At 42.7% G+C, this 12,926-nt stretch overlaps 1 protein-coding gene across 3 annotated transcripts in view; it reads left to right on the top strand.

Moving 5' to 3' along the window:
• Window positions 1–12,926, top strand: part of Ift140 (intraflagellar transport 140) — an 88,082-nt gene that overhangs the window by 15,102 nt on the left and 60,054 nt on the right. For all 3 annotated transcript variants that reach the window (XM_021637145.2, XM_021637146.2, XM_060363977.1), the window contains 6 exons: window positions 374–465; window positions 1,130–1,236; window positions 2,100–2,245; window positions 4,333–4,536; window positions 4,909–4,981; window positions 6,345–6,436. In XM_021637145.2, coding sequence (XP_021492820.1) covers window positions 374–465; window positions 1,130–1,236; window positions 2,100–2,245; window positions 4,333–4,536; window positions 4,909–4,981; window positions 6,345–6,436 — 714 coding nt within the window. The remainder of the gene's footprint in view (window positions 1–373; window positions 466–1,129; window positions 1,237–2,099; window positions 2,246–4,332; window positions 4,537–4,908; window positions 4,982–6,344; window positions 6,437–12,926) is intronic.

Raw genomic sequence — 12,926 nt, 5'->3', positions numbered from 1 at the left:
TTTATGTGTATAGGTGCACCTGCATGCATGCATGTGTATGTGCCATGAGTGTGCCTGGTGCCCACTGAGGTCTGAAGAAGTTGTTGGATCCCCTGGGACTGGAGTTGCAGACAGTTGTAAACAGCCATGTGGGTACAAGTGCTGAGAATCAAACCCTGGTCCTCTGGAAGAACAGTCAGAGCTGTTAGCTGCTGAGCCATCTCTCCAGCCCAACCCCTTAAAAACAAGGTCAACTCTCCAATTCTACTATTTGTGGTCGACCTTGGAGAGTCTCAGTGATGTCCCTGAAGACCACATGCCTGGCTAACACAGTTTCCTCAGTCACCTCAGAAAGAACCGATGCTTCTTTCAAGTTGCTTTTTTCGTCATGCAGGTAAAGTTGAGTGGGAAAACAGGGCGCCGGGCAGACATCACCTTGATAGAGGGCAGCCTTCTTGTGACAGCTATCGGGGAACCAGTGCTCAGGTGAGAGCTTGTCTTCCTATACAGGCCTCTGGAAAATTCTGTCAGGAACAGACTCTTTAATATACACACAGAAAATGCACATTGTGGTGAATTTTCACATATTAGACAGGTCTATGTAACTAAACACTGGAGGCCCTAGGAGTCCTCACCTACTCAGCTGTCCTTCCTGCTTTTCCCATGCCTTCAGATAAGATAACTATGATATCTGCCCTCACAGTTGCTTTGCCTTGTTTGGAAGAAATTTGTTTTTGACGTAGGGTTTTGTTGCTACTGTTATGCTGGTCTCCAGCAATGCTCCTTCCTGCCTCTTCCTCTCAAGTAACTAGGACTACAGATGTGTACTGCCAAACCTAGTTCTGTATGGTTTCTTAAGATTTTTAGTATTTTTAGCATTTTAGTATCGTTTTAGCCACTCGGTTCAACATAATGTTCACTTTTGCCTCATGGAGCTGGGATTCCTATGTTCTCTTCCTATAACGTCACATATAAACTATCTGTTAGTAACCACTCTTTTGAATTGTAAACAGTATAACATCAAGTTCCCTTTTGTACTAGGAGTCTGTAGCACACAACTCTGAGTTTTCTTCCCAGGCCTGATACAGCCCTCAGGTCAGAGGAGGGTACTAATAATAACCTTCCTAGTGTTTTCCTCTTTCTGTTTCAGGTTCTGGGATTTAGAAAGAGGAGAGAATTACATACTGAGCCCACAGGAGAAGTTTGGCTTTGAGAAGGGAGAGAATATAAACTGTGTTTGTTTCTGTAAAGCCAAAGGTGAGATTCCTTAGTCTGACATAAAAAAGATAGAAACAGCTGGACATGGTGGTGCACACCTTTAATTCCAGCACTCAGGAGGCAGAGGCAGGCGGATCTCTTCGAGTTTGAGGGCAGCCTGGTCTACAAAGTGAGTCTAGGACAGCTGGGGCTGTTACAGAGAGAAATCCTGTTTCAAAAAAAAAAAAAAAAAAATAGAAAGAGAAGAAGAAAAAAAAAGAATGAAAACAATTTTAAGCACTGTGTCAGGGAAAAAAAATTATAGTAGAATTTAGAGCCTTTTCAAAAATGGAAGCTGGGTACGGTAGCATAGACCTTTAATTCCAGCACTCAGAAGGCAGAGGCAGGTAGATCTCTGTGAGTTCAAAGCCAGCCTGGTCTATATTGTGAGTTCCAGGACAGCCAGGACTACACAGAGAAACCCTTTCTTGATAAAAAACAAAGAAAGAAGAAGGAGGAGAAAAGAAAGAAAAAAAGAGAGAATGAACGAAAGAAAAAGAAAGAAAGGAAAGAAAGAAAAATTATGAGTTAGGCAAATATGATCAAGTAACAATAAAGCTTTCTTATTTCACATAATGTTCAAATGATTTGTCCAAAAGAGTGATACTAACATTATACATATTGGCCTGTATCTTCCTGAAATGGTATGGTAGTGTTTGTACACTAGGGAAAGTATACTAATAATACATGAGAGTGCAAATCCCAAGGACAGAAAGATAGGAGAGGAACCAGAGTGTTGCTGAGTACTCGGTACTAGTGGAGCATTGGGAAGTACCTGGAGCGAGGCAGATAGACACAGAGAACAGTACTCACCACCACCTTTTAAATCTAACTCAGTTAATGTGCTATGCTTTTACCTGCAGGCCTTCTGGCAGCTGGTACCAATAAAGGGCGAGTAGCTATGTGGAAAAAAGTACCAAACTTCCCAAGTGGCCGGGGGGTAGAAGGCAAGGACATGTGGGCCCTTCAAACACCTACTGAGCTTGACGGAAACATCACACAAATAAAGGTACAGTATACAGCTTATATCACATTTGTTGCACTCGTGTGCTGTACCAAACAGAGAACACGATTAACTTGGAACCTAGTCTTATCGGTTATTCAATTTAGCATCAGAAAAATAGCACTAACAAGAAATTATGTAGATATGTAATCCCAATACCTAGGAACCTGAGACATGAGGATCTTGAGTTCTAGGTTAGCCTGGGTTATATGATAAGACCCTGTCTCAAAAACAAAACAAAAGAAAACAAAAAATCAGAGAAGGGATTGTGGCTGTATATTAATATCTGTTGATCTACTTACCAATTCCTCTGTCTCTGCCTATATATATGTATTCATATGTAAATATGTTTAAAACAGCCTTACTAAGATACAAGTTACAGATTTTTAGTATATTCATAGAGTTTTGCCAGCCTTTACCACAATATGTTTTCTTTACAACAAATGTTAGAATACATTAATTACTCTAAAAAGAAATCCATACCCCTCCTCCACTTCTCCTTCTCCCGGCCTTCCACAGCCAGTAACGCACCTTGTGACTCTGTAGATTTGTGTGCTCTGGACATTTCATAAAAACTTGAAGCATATAACTAGGCATATTGGCACTCACCTTTCATCCCAGCATTTAGGAGGCAGAGGCAAGTGGATCTCTGTGGGTTCCAAGGCAGTCAGGGGCTGTGAAGGGAGACCTTGTCACAAAAAAACAAGTAACAAACAATCAAAAAAACCCCAACAAAATAAATAGATAAAGAAGTCAACAAGTAGAAGCACATCATGTCCATGTTTTGTGACTTCTTTCGCTGACTCCTTCCTTCATGTCACGCAGGTGTCAGGGCTCCTTTCTATGGCTGAGTACTCTGTTGTATGGGTAGACCACAGTATTTCTGTTAATCAGCTGATGGCGATTTGGGTTGATTCCACTTGGGGGCTGTTATGAATGAAGCTGCTCTGAAAGTGCATGTACAGGTTTTTGTATAGACATATGCTTCATTTCTTGGGAGCAGTTTGTCTTTAATTTGTCACTTTTTGGCACTCTATCTTGTAGCGTTCTTTTTTAAAAATTCTCCTTTATTTGGGGTGTTTAGACCTCTACCAACCCCATCAACCCTAAATAGGAGAGAGAAAAGGTTAGTGGAGAGACAGGCCCCAGACCCCTTTACCTCTCTCAGCTATTTAGGCCAAGGGGTTCTTTTAAAGCTCTATACCAATCTCTCCACACCCCGAAGCATTTCTCTTCATCTGTCTACTCCAAACTGCCACACTGTCTCTGGCCTCTGGTCTCTCTAAACGGCTACACTCCACACGCCGCCCCTTCTCTTTCTCTGCTCTCATATTTATATTCTCAGAGTCCTAGACTACACCCTCTCTGTACCCCATGTGGAAGGCCATTACCAGCTGGCAAAAGCCACACTCCAAATAAGACAATAATAGGTGTGGACAACTATAACCCAGCCAAAATCCCATACTTGGGAATAAAACAAAAGCATACTTACATAACATACAAAGAAACCAAAACTTCCGTTACACTGTCCGATGAGACGGGTATTCAGTGGGTGCTTATGGTGATGACCATGGTTATAGCCTCTGGGAAGTCTATCCAACATCAGTCAACTGATCCTTTCACAGATATTTCTGATCCCTCCTTTTTGGCCATATTTTGATCTTTTTCATGGCTTTTAATTATTTGTTGAGAACTGAACATTTCAAGTAGACTTGAAGCAAGTAAAGCAGCATTTCTCGCCAGCAGAAGAAAGCTGAATAATTTAATGATATAAATTTCTTATACATTCATATAAAATAAGATGTGAATATGTCATAATCAGAATGAGAAATTCCCAGCAGGTGTCCTGCAGTTAGAGCAAACCTAGATAGAACAGCCCCATAAGTGTCTTCCTACCAATTCACAACTTGTGTCTATCAGTATTTTAAAATTTTTCTACAAAGTACATATTTTTACCTTTTTAAAAATTTTTAGGTTGTTTTTTAAATAACAAGAAGTAGCTTATGGACTCTGATAGGGAACATTTATATACTTCCTGACTGTGTCTCTCCTGCTTTATTTATGCATTTGATTCTCCCTACATGCTATTGAAGTGGGGCTCCAGGAAGAACCTTCTGGCAGTGAGCAGCGCTGACTCTGTGTCCATCCTCAGTGAACAAGCTATGTCATCGCACTTCCACCAGCAAGTAGCTGCCGTGCAAATCTCCCCAAGCTTAGTCAATGTGTCTTTCCTGTCCACGGGGGCCACACACAGCCTGCGTACTGACATGCACATCAGTGGAGTATTCACCACCAAGGTGACTACTGAGGATGGCCTCTGGGTTTTAGATAAGGATCTTCAATGTAGAAGAAAAGTCCTGCCTGCTGGGTCATTAGGGTAATTCAGAACAGCAAGGGGACTTGGTGACAGCTTAAGCCATTCTCATTTCCACCCTGGATTATTATCCTGAATGTCCATGTGTGTCATGTTTATAAAGAAAATACTAAAAACCCACAGGCATTTTAGGTCTAACCTGCATCCATGGAAGACTGAGTGACCTGAAATTAGGCTGACAGCATGTTGTCACTCAGTTATGAAGGCAGAGGGCAAGCTTTGGAAATGTGTTGTGGGTCTGTGGTCTGCATCGTACTTTTCCTTACCTCTGTTTTGGATATGCATGTTCCTTTAGGATGCTGTGGCTGTCTGGAATGGAAAACAGGTGGCGATCTTTGAACCTTCAGGATCTACCTTAAGGAATGCAGGTTAGAATCTCTTCACCCCAGAGAGGGCTCCACACCTCTGCTATTGCCTCACTTTCTAATTCAGGGTAAGGGGACTAGCCCAGAGCTAGCTGAACCCTCGTGCCAGCTCTCATTCCAGTCCCTGAATTACTAATGCTGCAGCTCTGGCACCGGCTGCCAGGGCTCCCTGAGCTGCATCCTGTGAAGTGTTGTAATGTTTGAAAAGTACAGTGAGACTCAGTGAACAAATCCTCCTGAGCTGCAGACCGCCTAAGGAGGCTGCATGGTCATAAGCAGTTTAGTTCCTTTTAAGAAAGAGGACTACTGCACAAGTGTCTTCTGAAATGATTCTACGCCATAGCTGTGAGCCACAAGTGGCTCTTCACAGATGAGCAGTCTCAGATCTGAGCCATGCATGTCACCACTTTCTCCAGCTTTCTCTGTTTAATTTGGCTGCCTTTTCCTCCACACACCTGTATGAATTTCATAGTGCTGCTGTAAGAAATTACTACATGTTGAGGGCTTAAAACTATAGGAATTTATTTTCTTATGGTTTCAATGGCCAGAAGTCCAAATTCTAGCAGACAGGGCCATACTCCCTTGAATCCTCAAGGGGAAAGTCTATTTGGTTTTTCTAGCTTCTGGCTGCTATCCTCCTTGGTTTATGGTCACAGAGCTCCAGTCTTTGGTTCTGTTGCTACACTGACCCTATCTTCCATTCCTCTTCATAGGGACACGTAGCTATGTTTTGGGCCTACCTGAACAGCCCAAAATAACCTTTCCTTTGAGACTTTAGCATCTATTGTCATAGGTAGTAGTCCTCACAAACCTTAGGATTTGGAGCACAAATCTCGCACTGTCTTACAGCCTCCTGATTACCTATTCTTTGGGATGTGATTCTCCCTACCCCTCAACTTACCTGTAAAACCTTCCTGGCCTTACCATCTCACCTCTGAGATCTCTTAACTCTTAGGAGACTGACAGTTCTATCTAAGAGTGATCCTCCCTGGATATTTCCACTGGTCATTTCACTTTCTCATATCTTTTCCACTCACATTTTATCTCCCTTAACACTTTCTATGGGGCTAGGGCCCTAGGAGTTCCCTACATAGTTCCCTACATTCAGAGCAGATGTTACTTTGTGTCTATTGCTTCTTATTTTTTTATTGTATTTTCTTGGTTCTTGGTTTTAAATTTTTAGTGTTTTTGCTGTTGTTGTTGTTATTGTTTCTTTTCTTTTTAATTCTGGAACTTTGTTCTGCTCATCTACAAGGTTCAGGTAAGATTTCTCCTAGAGTTACCATGAGGACCAAGCTGACTGGGGATTCCATGCAAGGCACTTCTGCCATGCTACTGCTCTTTTGATGCTCATCTTTCATTTCAGGGACATTCCTGTGTGAAACATCAGTGTTAGCAATGCACGAGGAAAACATTTATACAGTGGAGCCAAACCGAATTCAAGTACGAACCTGGCAGGTAAGTAATTCTGACAGTGACTGTGGTGATCAAGTTACAACCAAGTTGAAAATGCTGTCTTGTGTTCCTAAGTCCTGTTTTTCCATCAGGTGGCTCACTGGAAAATATGTGTTCTGGGGTAGCCTACCCATCCATGGCTGTGACCTCTGAAATGGGGAGTCAGGTTTAGAAGCTTTTTCAGGGAAAAGGTTCGTTTCACTGCACCTTGACTACACAAGACTATGAAATGTGAGGAAGTGCTTATTGGTTTAACATACATCCTGAAGGCTTTGTGCTATCTGTTGAGATGATATTTCTAGATGAGCCTTTCCCATACATGTGAGTGAGAGTGAAGCCATGAAGGGAGCAGGGCTGGCTTCTTATGGTGACAGGCCTCTAGCCCAGTGTCTGTGTCAGATATTGTCCCTGTCTGTATCCCTATGTGACTTTCTAGAGCCCGGGCCAACATGATACTAACTTGCTATGGCTCCTGCAACAAATTTCCACAAAACAGTGGCTTAATGGAACAGAAATTTTTTCTCTAACAGTTCTGGAAATCAAATCCTGAATCTAGGTTGGTTGGAACACGTTCCTTCAGAAAGCTTTGCCAGGGAATCTGCTTTCCCTCTCTCAGTTTCCAGGAGCTGGTGGTGCTGCCAATCCCTGGGCTTGCAGAGGTTGCCCTGTACTCTGATCTCTTCTTCACATGGCATCTTTCTGCATCTGTGTCTTCTCTTCATGTCTGATAAAAACACTTTCAGAGGTTGGAAAGATGGCTTGGCAGTGAAGAGCGCTTGTTCTTACAGAGGGCTGGGTTCTGTTCCTAGCACCCATGTGGTGGCTCACAGCCATCCATATAGCTCCAGTTCCAGGGCATCTGATACTCTCTTCTGATCTCTAAAGGAGACCCAAGACATGTATATGGGATGCAGACATATATGTGATTAAAATATGCATACACATAAAATAAATAAGTCTTAAAAAATAGAACACTTTGACTAGGATGTACAGTTCAGTGGTGGGCTGTGTGGTTAATATAGAGGGGCCCAGGCTTCCATCCGGAGCACAGAAAACAGAATCACTTGTCAGTGGGTTTAGGCCTCAGTATGATTTCATCTAAAATTCTTAGATCTGGGAGTATGGATTAGTACAGTGTCTAGATTGGACTGACCCCTAAACTATATCCCCAGAATGATAAAAATAAGCAAATCCTTTATTTACTTACCTCTACAAAGACTCCTTTACAGTAGGGTTTCAAGAAAAGAGATCTTTGGAGAGGCAACTATTCAACCTGTTATGTGAAGCAACATTCTATGACAAGCTTGAGAGCCTGTTGTAGCCAGTTTGATACTTTGTGAGCTCTTTTCCCACCCTTTATCCCTCCATCACTAGATAGAAAAAAGGATAGAAGAGAGAGAGAGAGAGAGAGACCCCTAAATCTAATTTTCTTCCTTCTGTTTCTTCTGTGAGCATGACTGCTAACAAACCACAATCAACCTCCCTGAAGTACTGACATCCACCCACACTCCCTCTCGAGTCTAGCATTTATTCTCTAAAAAGTTCCCAGAATTCCAGATGTCACACAATTGCAGGAACTATCTGCAGCTGGCAAAATTATGTCTCTGCTAGAACATGAGGCAAAGCATAGTTTGCTGCTTCAGACAGTCCAAAACAGCCACATATCCCCATGCCTGGCATTAAAACAAAGGTATATCTTATAATATTTCTGTGTTTATTAAAGAAACGAAAATTCCAGAATTGTCACTATAGCCTGTCTCTCATTTTGTCTATCAAGTGAATGTATGTGCGTGTATGCACGAGAGAGGAAGGAAAGAGAATAAAGGAAAGAAGTATACATGGTATACATGTCGTAAGAGTACAACATTTGGTATTCACCTTCCGGCTCCTTCAACATTTTGTATGAGACAAGGTCTCTTGACCTTGATATCACCACATATGCCAGGCTAACTGGCCCACCAGCTTCCAAGCATCTGTTGGACTTCGTCTCCCATCTCACCATCACTGAGATTCAGGGGCATGCCATCATGCTTGGATTTATGTGGGTTTTGAGGATCCAAACTCAGATCCTCATGCTTGCAACATAAGCACTTTTCCATTGCGCCATCTCCCCGGCCCTAGTGTGATTTTTTTAAACTTTATTCTTCTCTTATACAATACATTCAACTGCAACCTCCCCTCCTAGTTCTCCTCCACCTCTTTTTCCTCAGATCCAATTGCTGCTCCGTTTCCCTCCAGTGACTTTTATGTGGAACCCAGTGTGCTTCACTGGACTTGCCACACCCATGATCTTGTACCTCACATGATGTTCATCCAGGCCTCTGGCATACGGTTGTTACTATTAGGTATCAGGCAGTCAGCAAACAAGACAATAATAAGTGCCTCAGTGAAAACAGAAGTGAAAAGGGTCAGGAAGAACCTGGTTTTGTGAGGAAGAAGTACCATTTGGCCCTTACACCTGGGAAGAAGAAATGGGTGCTAATATAGAACTTAGGAGGCTGTGTTTTTGCAGTGGCAATTCGGGAATTTTGGTTTCTTTAAAAACAGAAAAATATTATAAGAATGTGCTTTCATTTTAATCCCAGGTGTAGGGCTGCTTTGGACTGTTTGCAGCAACTGACTATGATTTGCTTCATGCTCTAGCAGAGGTGTTGTTTTGCCACCTGAAGGTAGTATCTGTGATTTTGGAATTCTGGGAGCTTTTCAGAGAGTATACAAATGCTAGAGCTCTGATAGTTGTGAATTGTGGGGAGCTGTTAGTCATTTAGGGAGATTGGTTGTGGTTTAATAGCTGTGGTCAAAGAAGAAACTAGAAAGAAATTAGATTCAGGAATTTTTCTAATTCCTCCCACCCCTCTGTCCTTCTTTCTTATCTAATGTTAGGTAGTAAAACTGGGGGAATAAATGGTGGGAAAAAGAAAGACCCCCAAAATAGGAAGACCAGCCACAACTGGCACCTTAACATGGGGCTTTAAAGCAAAGGATAAAAATGGGAACTATGATTTCAAATGCCAGAGAAAACAACAGGGGGTGACAGAATGCATTTTTTTTTTTTTTCAAGAAGCCTGCAAAAGTTTATTGCAGCTGCTGCGGCTGGAATATTCTTCACTTTGCTCCCCAGGGGGGGGGTATATTTTTTCTTTTTTCTCTTTGTGTATTTTGTTTCAAAAAGGTTTGAATAACTGGCTGAGAAGTTGGAAAAAAAATGTGGGTGAAAATGGAGGGGCCTGAGAAACAAACAAAGAAATCTGAAATGGGAAAACAAAAGGGGTCACTCTACTGTCTCTTCTCTGAAAGAGTTTCAGAATTGGTTGTGTAACTGGAAAAGTTGCAGGTGGAAGTGGAAGCACTTGGGAAATGAGGAGCACCAGAAAAGAAAAAATAAAAAATGCTCAGTCCTGGTGACTGAGCAAGAGAGTGGGAGGATGGTCAAATCAGAGAAAAACTGAAAAAAAGTAGAGGACAATCTGATGAAAAGCCCATTTTGAGAGAAAGGGTTAATCTTGAACCAGCCTCACCACCAGAATTAGATGAGGGGCAACCTGGGATTAAGAAGTCACCATAAATTTTCGCAGTGGTCATACAGCATTTGTCTGCTAACGGTGTGGAACAAGGTTATGACAAGAAGTCATGATGTCCTATGGGATGCACTTGCCTTATGTGAAACAAATTCTAAATAACTGGGCTACTCAAAATTGGCCACTGACTCAAAAAGCAATTATTTCTTTGTAAATATCTCTGTTTATAATTTCCCACTACACCCAGCACAATTAATGGCTTCAAACAGAAGGGGGAAATGTAGTGATAATTCTGGAATTTTGGTTTTGTTAAAAATACAGAAATATTGTAAGAAGAGCTTTCATTTTGCTCCCAGGAATGGGGGTATAGAGCTGCTTCGGACTTAATGCAGCATCTGACTATGATTTGCCTCGTGCTCTACCAGAGGTGTGTATTTGCCAGCTGCAGGTAGTTTCTGAGATTCTGTGATGTCTGCAATTCTGGAAACTTTTCAGAGGATATGTAAATGCTAGGGCCCCGAGATGCAGTGTGGGTGGATGTTAGTCATTCAAGAAGGTTGCTTGCTTGTTAGTCACACTGCTAACAAAAAAGAAACAAAAGGAAAGAAATTAGATTCAGGTATCTATCTCTATCCTTCTTTTCTATCTAGTTACAGGGGGTGAAATTGGGGGGATAAAGGGTGCAAAAAAGAAGAACCCACAAAGTACCGAAGGCCAGCCACATGTTTTTCTATAGCCTGTAGGTCTGAGAGAGCAGGGAGACTTTTTGGCAGGGAGGGTGTCCAGGCCCACTTGGTAGCCTACCTTCAGAGCAGTGTCTGTGTCCTACCTGTGCTGTCTCTTTCTCCTTTAGCATTTGCACTCTGGCTTTAGCAGTTGTGAATGGCGTGTCAATTGTGGATATGGGGATGGGAGAGAGACTGTTCTTCATGACAGATTAAGGGGAAGCTGTATCAGAGCAGAGAAAGGACCTGCAGGTATCTGGCTGTGCAGGAAATTGGAAGCAGTATTAAGGAGCCAATCTGTAGGACCAATAACTGGCATGGAGTTGGATCCTCTTCCCCCTCCTCCTCCTCCTCTTTTTTTTTAATTTTTTTTTTAATTTTGGGTACAGTGTTTAGATAGAACCCATACCTCATGCACACACTATACACTAAGCCACAATTCCAGCCTCTCTGCTATTTTTATATTTTAGAAATTGTGTGTGTTGTTTGTGGCCAATGAGGAAATGCTAATGGTCTCTCTCAAATTCCCACTGAACATCTGGCATGTCCTTCTAGACCCTTATCTCTCTTCAGGAGGTAGACTGGTGTGGCTCTGTTATTGTCTAGTTCAGTGAGAAGGTGACTGCCAATACTTCCTTTCCATTTTATGCACCATTATCTTTAGAGAAGGTTATGGTATAGGTTATATACGGTCAAGGCTGAAGCCAGAACCCTGGGTAGAATTGAAGTGAGGCAGTGGTGCTGATGTTGATATCTATAGTAATAGGATAGATTTTGGGTCGCCTCATCTTGGTTTTGTGTTGGTTTTCATTAGAATATAACTTCTCAAGAAAAACAAAGATAGGGATGGCTCCTGGCACCCGACACAGAGCTCAGAGGAGTCTGAGAGACCCGTGGAGGCTCCGAAGGGTGTCGCAGAGGTAGGAAAGGAGTCTGCAGAGCCTTCAGTAGTTCTGGAATAGCTAAAGGAGAAAAGACAAAAGGGCAAGTCTTATGAAAAGATGCTTAAAAAAAAAAGTGGACTCACAAAATTGTAAAGAATGATGGAGCCATGAGTAGCAAAAAATGACAAATATACCACCGTGTCCCAGCAGGCTATGAGCACAGAGGTCATGAAAGATGAGCCTGGGGCTGAAGGCACAGATGACAGGGAGATGTGAGGCAGCCTGGAGCCTCCACAGAAACAGGTCATTGTTGACTAGGGCTGACCATCCCACAGCATGGAGCTACAGCCTGTGCTGCTTGCCCTGCTGGGAGACAGAAGGCACAGTCTGAAACCTACAAGCACAATAGTTATGTCCAGTGGCTGGCACCTAGGACAAGGTAGTTTGCAACGGCCTCGAGCTCCATCAGAAACATAACCATTACTGAATGGGGCTGGCCCTAGGTTCACCCTCCGTTCAGCCCCAGACTTGGAGCTGCAGCTGCTGCAGCCTGTGCTGCTTGCCTTGCTGGTAGATAAAGAGTATGGGGCAGTAGTGCTGCCTACAGTCTACAAGCTCAAAAGTTGACCCCAGAGAGCCTCAGGGTGGTAGGCATTGAGGGCAGGGAGATGTGTGGCAGCCAGAAGCTTGAATAGAACCTTCCCCCAGAAACCCTATCTAGCTGCAACATCATCCTGACTCTGGGCAACAAGAGGATATCCAAGATGATCTCAGCAATGGTCTAGTATGGTATATTAGAAACTCTGAAACCTTGAAACAAACCAAATACTCGTTGCAATAGTATTTGCATGTAAAGCTGTTTGAGCAAAAAAGAAAGTGTGTGTGTGTGTGTGTGTGTGTGTGTGTGTGTGTGTGTGTATACATACTTACTGTGTGACATTCTGCAGTTTCCAGTGCCACTATGACAAATGAAGGTGCAATGGAGGGTTAGGAAAAATGGAGGAATGATGGAACTGTGAATGTGCAGTGGAGAGAGGTGGAACTAGAGATGTGAAAGCAGTGACAGGTGTGAGAAAGGTTGCTGTAGACAGAGGAACATGTTCCTACTGAGTAGGGCTGACAGGTGGCAACCTGGAGCTTGTGCAGATTCAGCCCTGAACATGCTCTGCCTTTGTGCAATTGCCCTGGCTCTGAGCAATGTCAGGATGTCTGAGATAAAGAAGAGTTTATTTTCTGGATTGGAAAAAACACCGTTATGGTCCTTACTGCCCCTGGAGGCCATGTTGTTATCTATAGTCCACTGCTGAAGGCTGTGTTGAAGGCTGAAGTTCATATAGATGTCTGTGGTCCTACAGCAGCTGATGTT

Source organism: Meriones unguiculatus, chromosome 11 (assembly GCF_030254825.1).
Source record: "Meriones unguiculatus strain TT.TT164.6M chromosome 11, Bangor_MerUng_6.1, whole genome shotgun sequence".
NCBI lineage: Eukaryota > Metazoa > Chordata > Mammalia > Rodentia > Muridae > Meriones > Meriones unguiculatus.
Note: the sequence above shows the minus strand (reverse complement) of the source record. Positions and strands in the feature narration are given on the sequence as shown.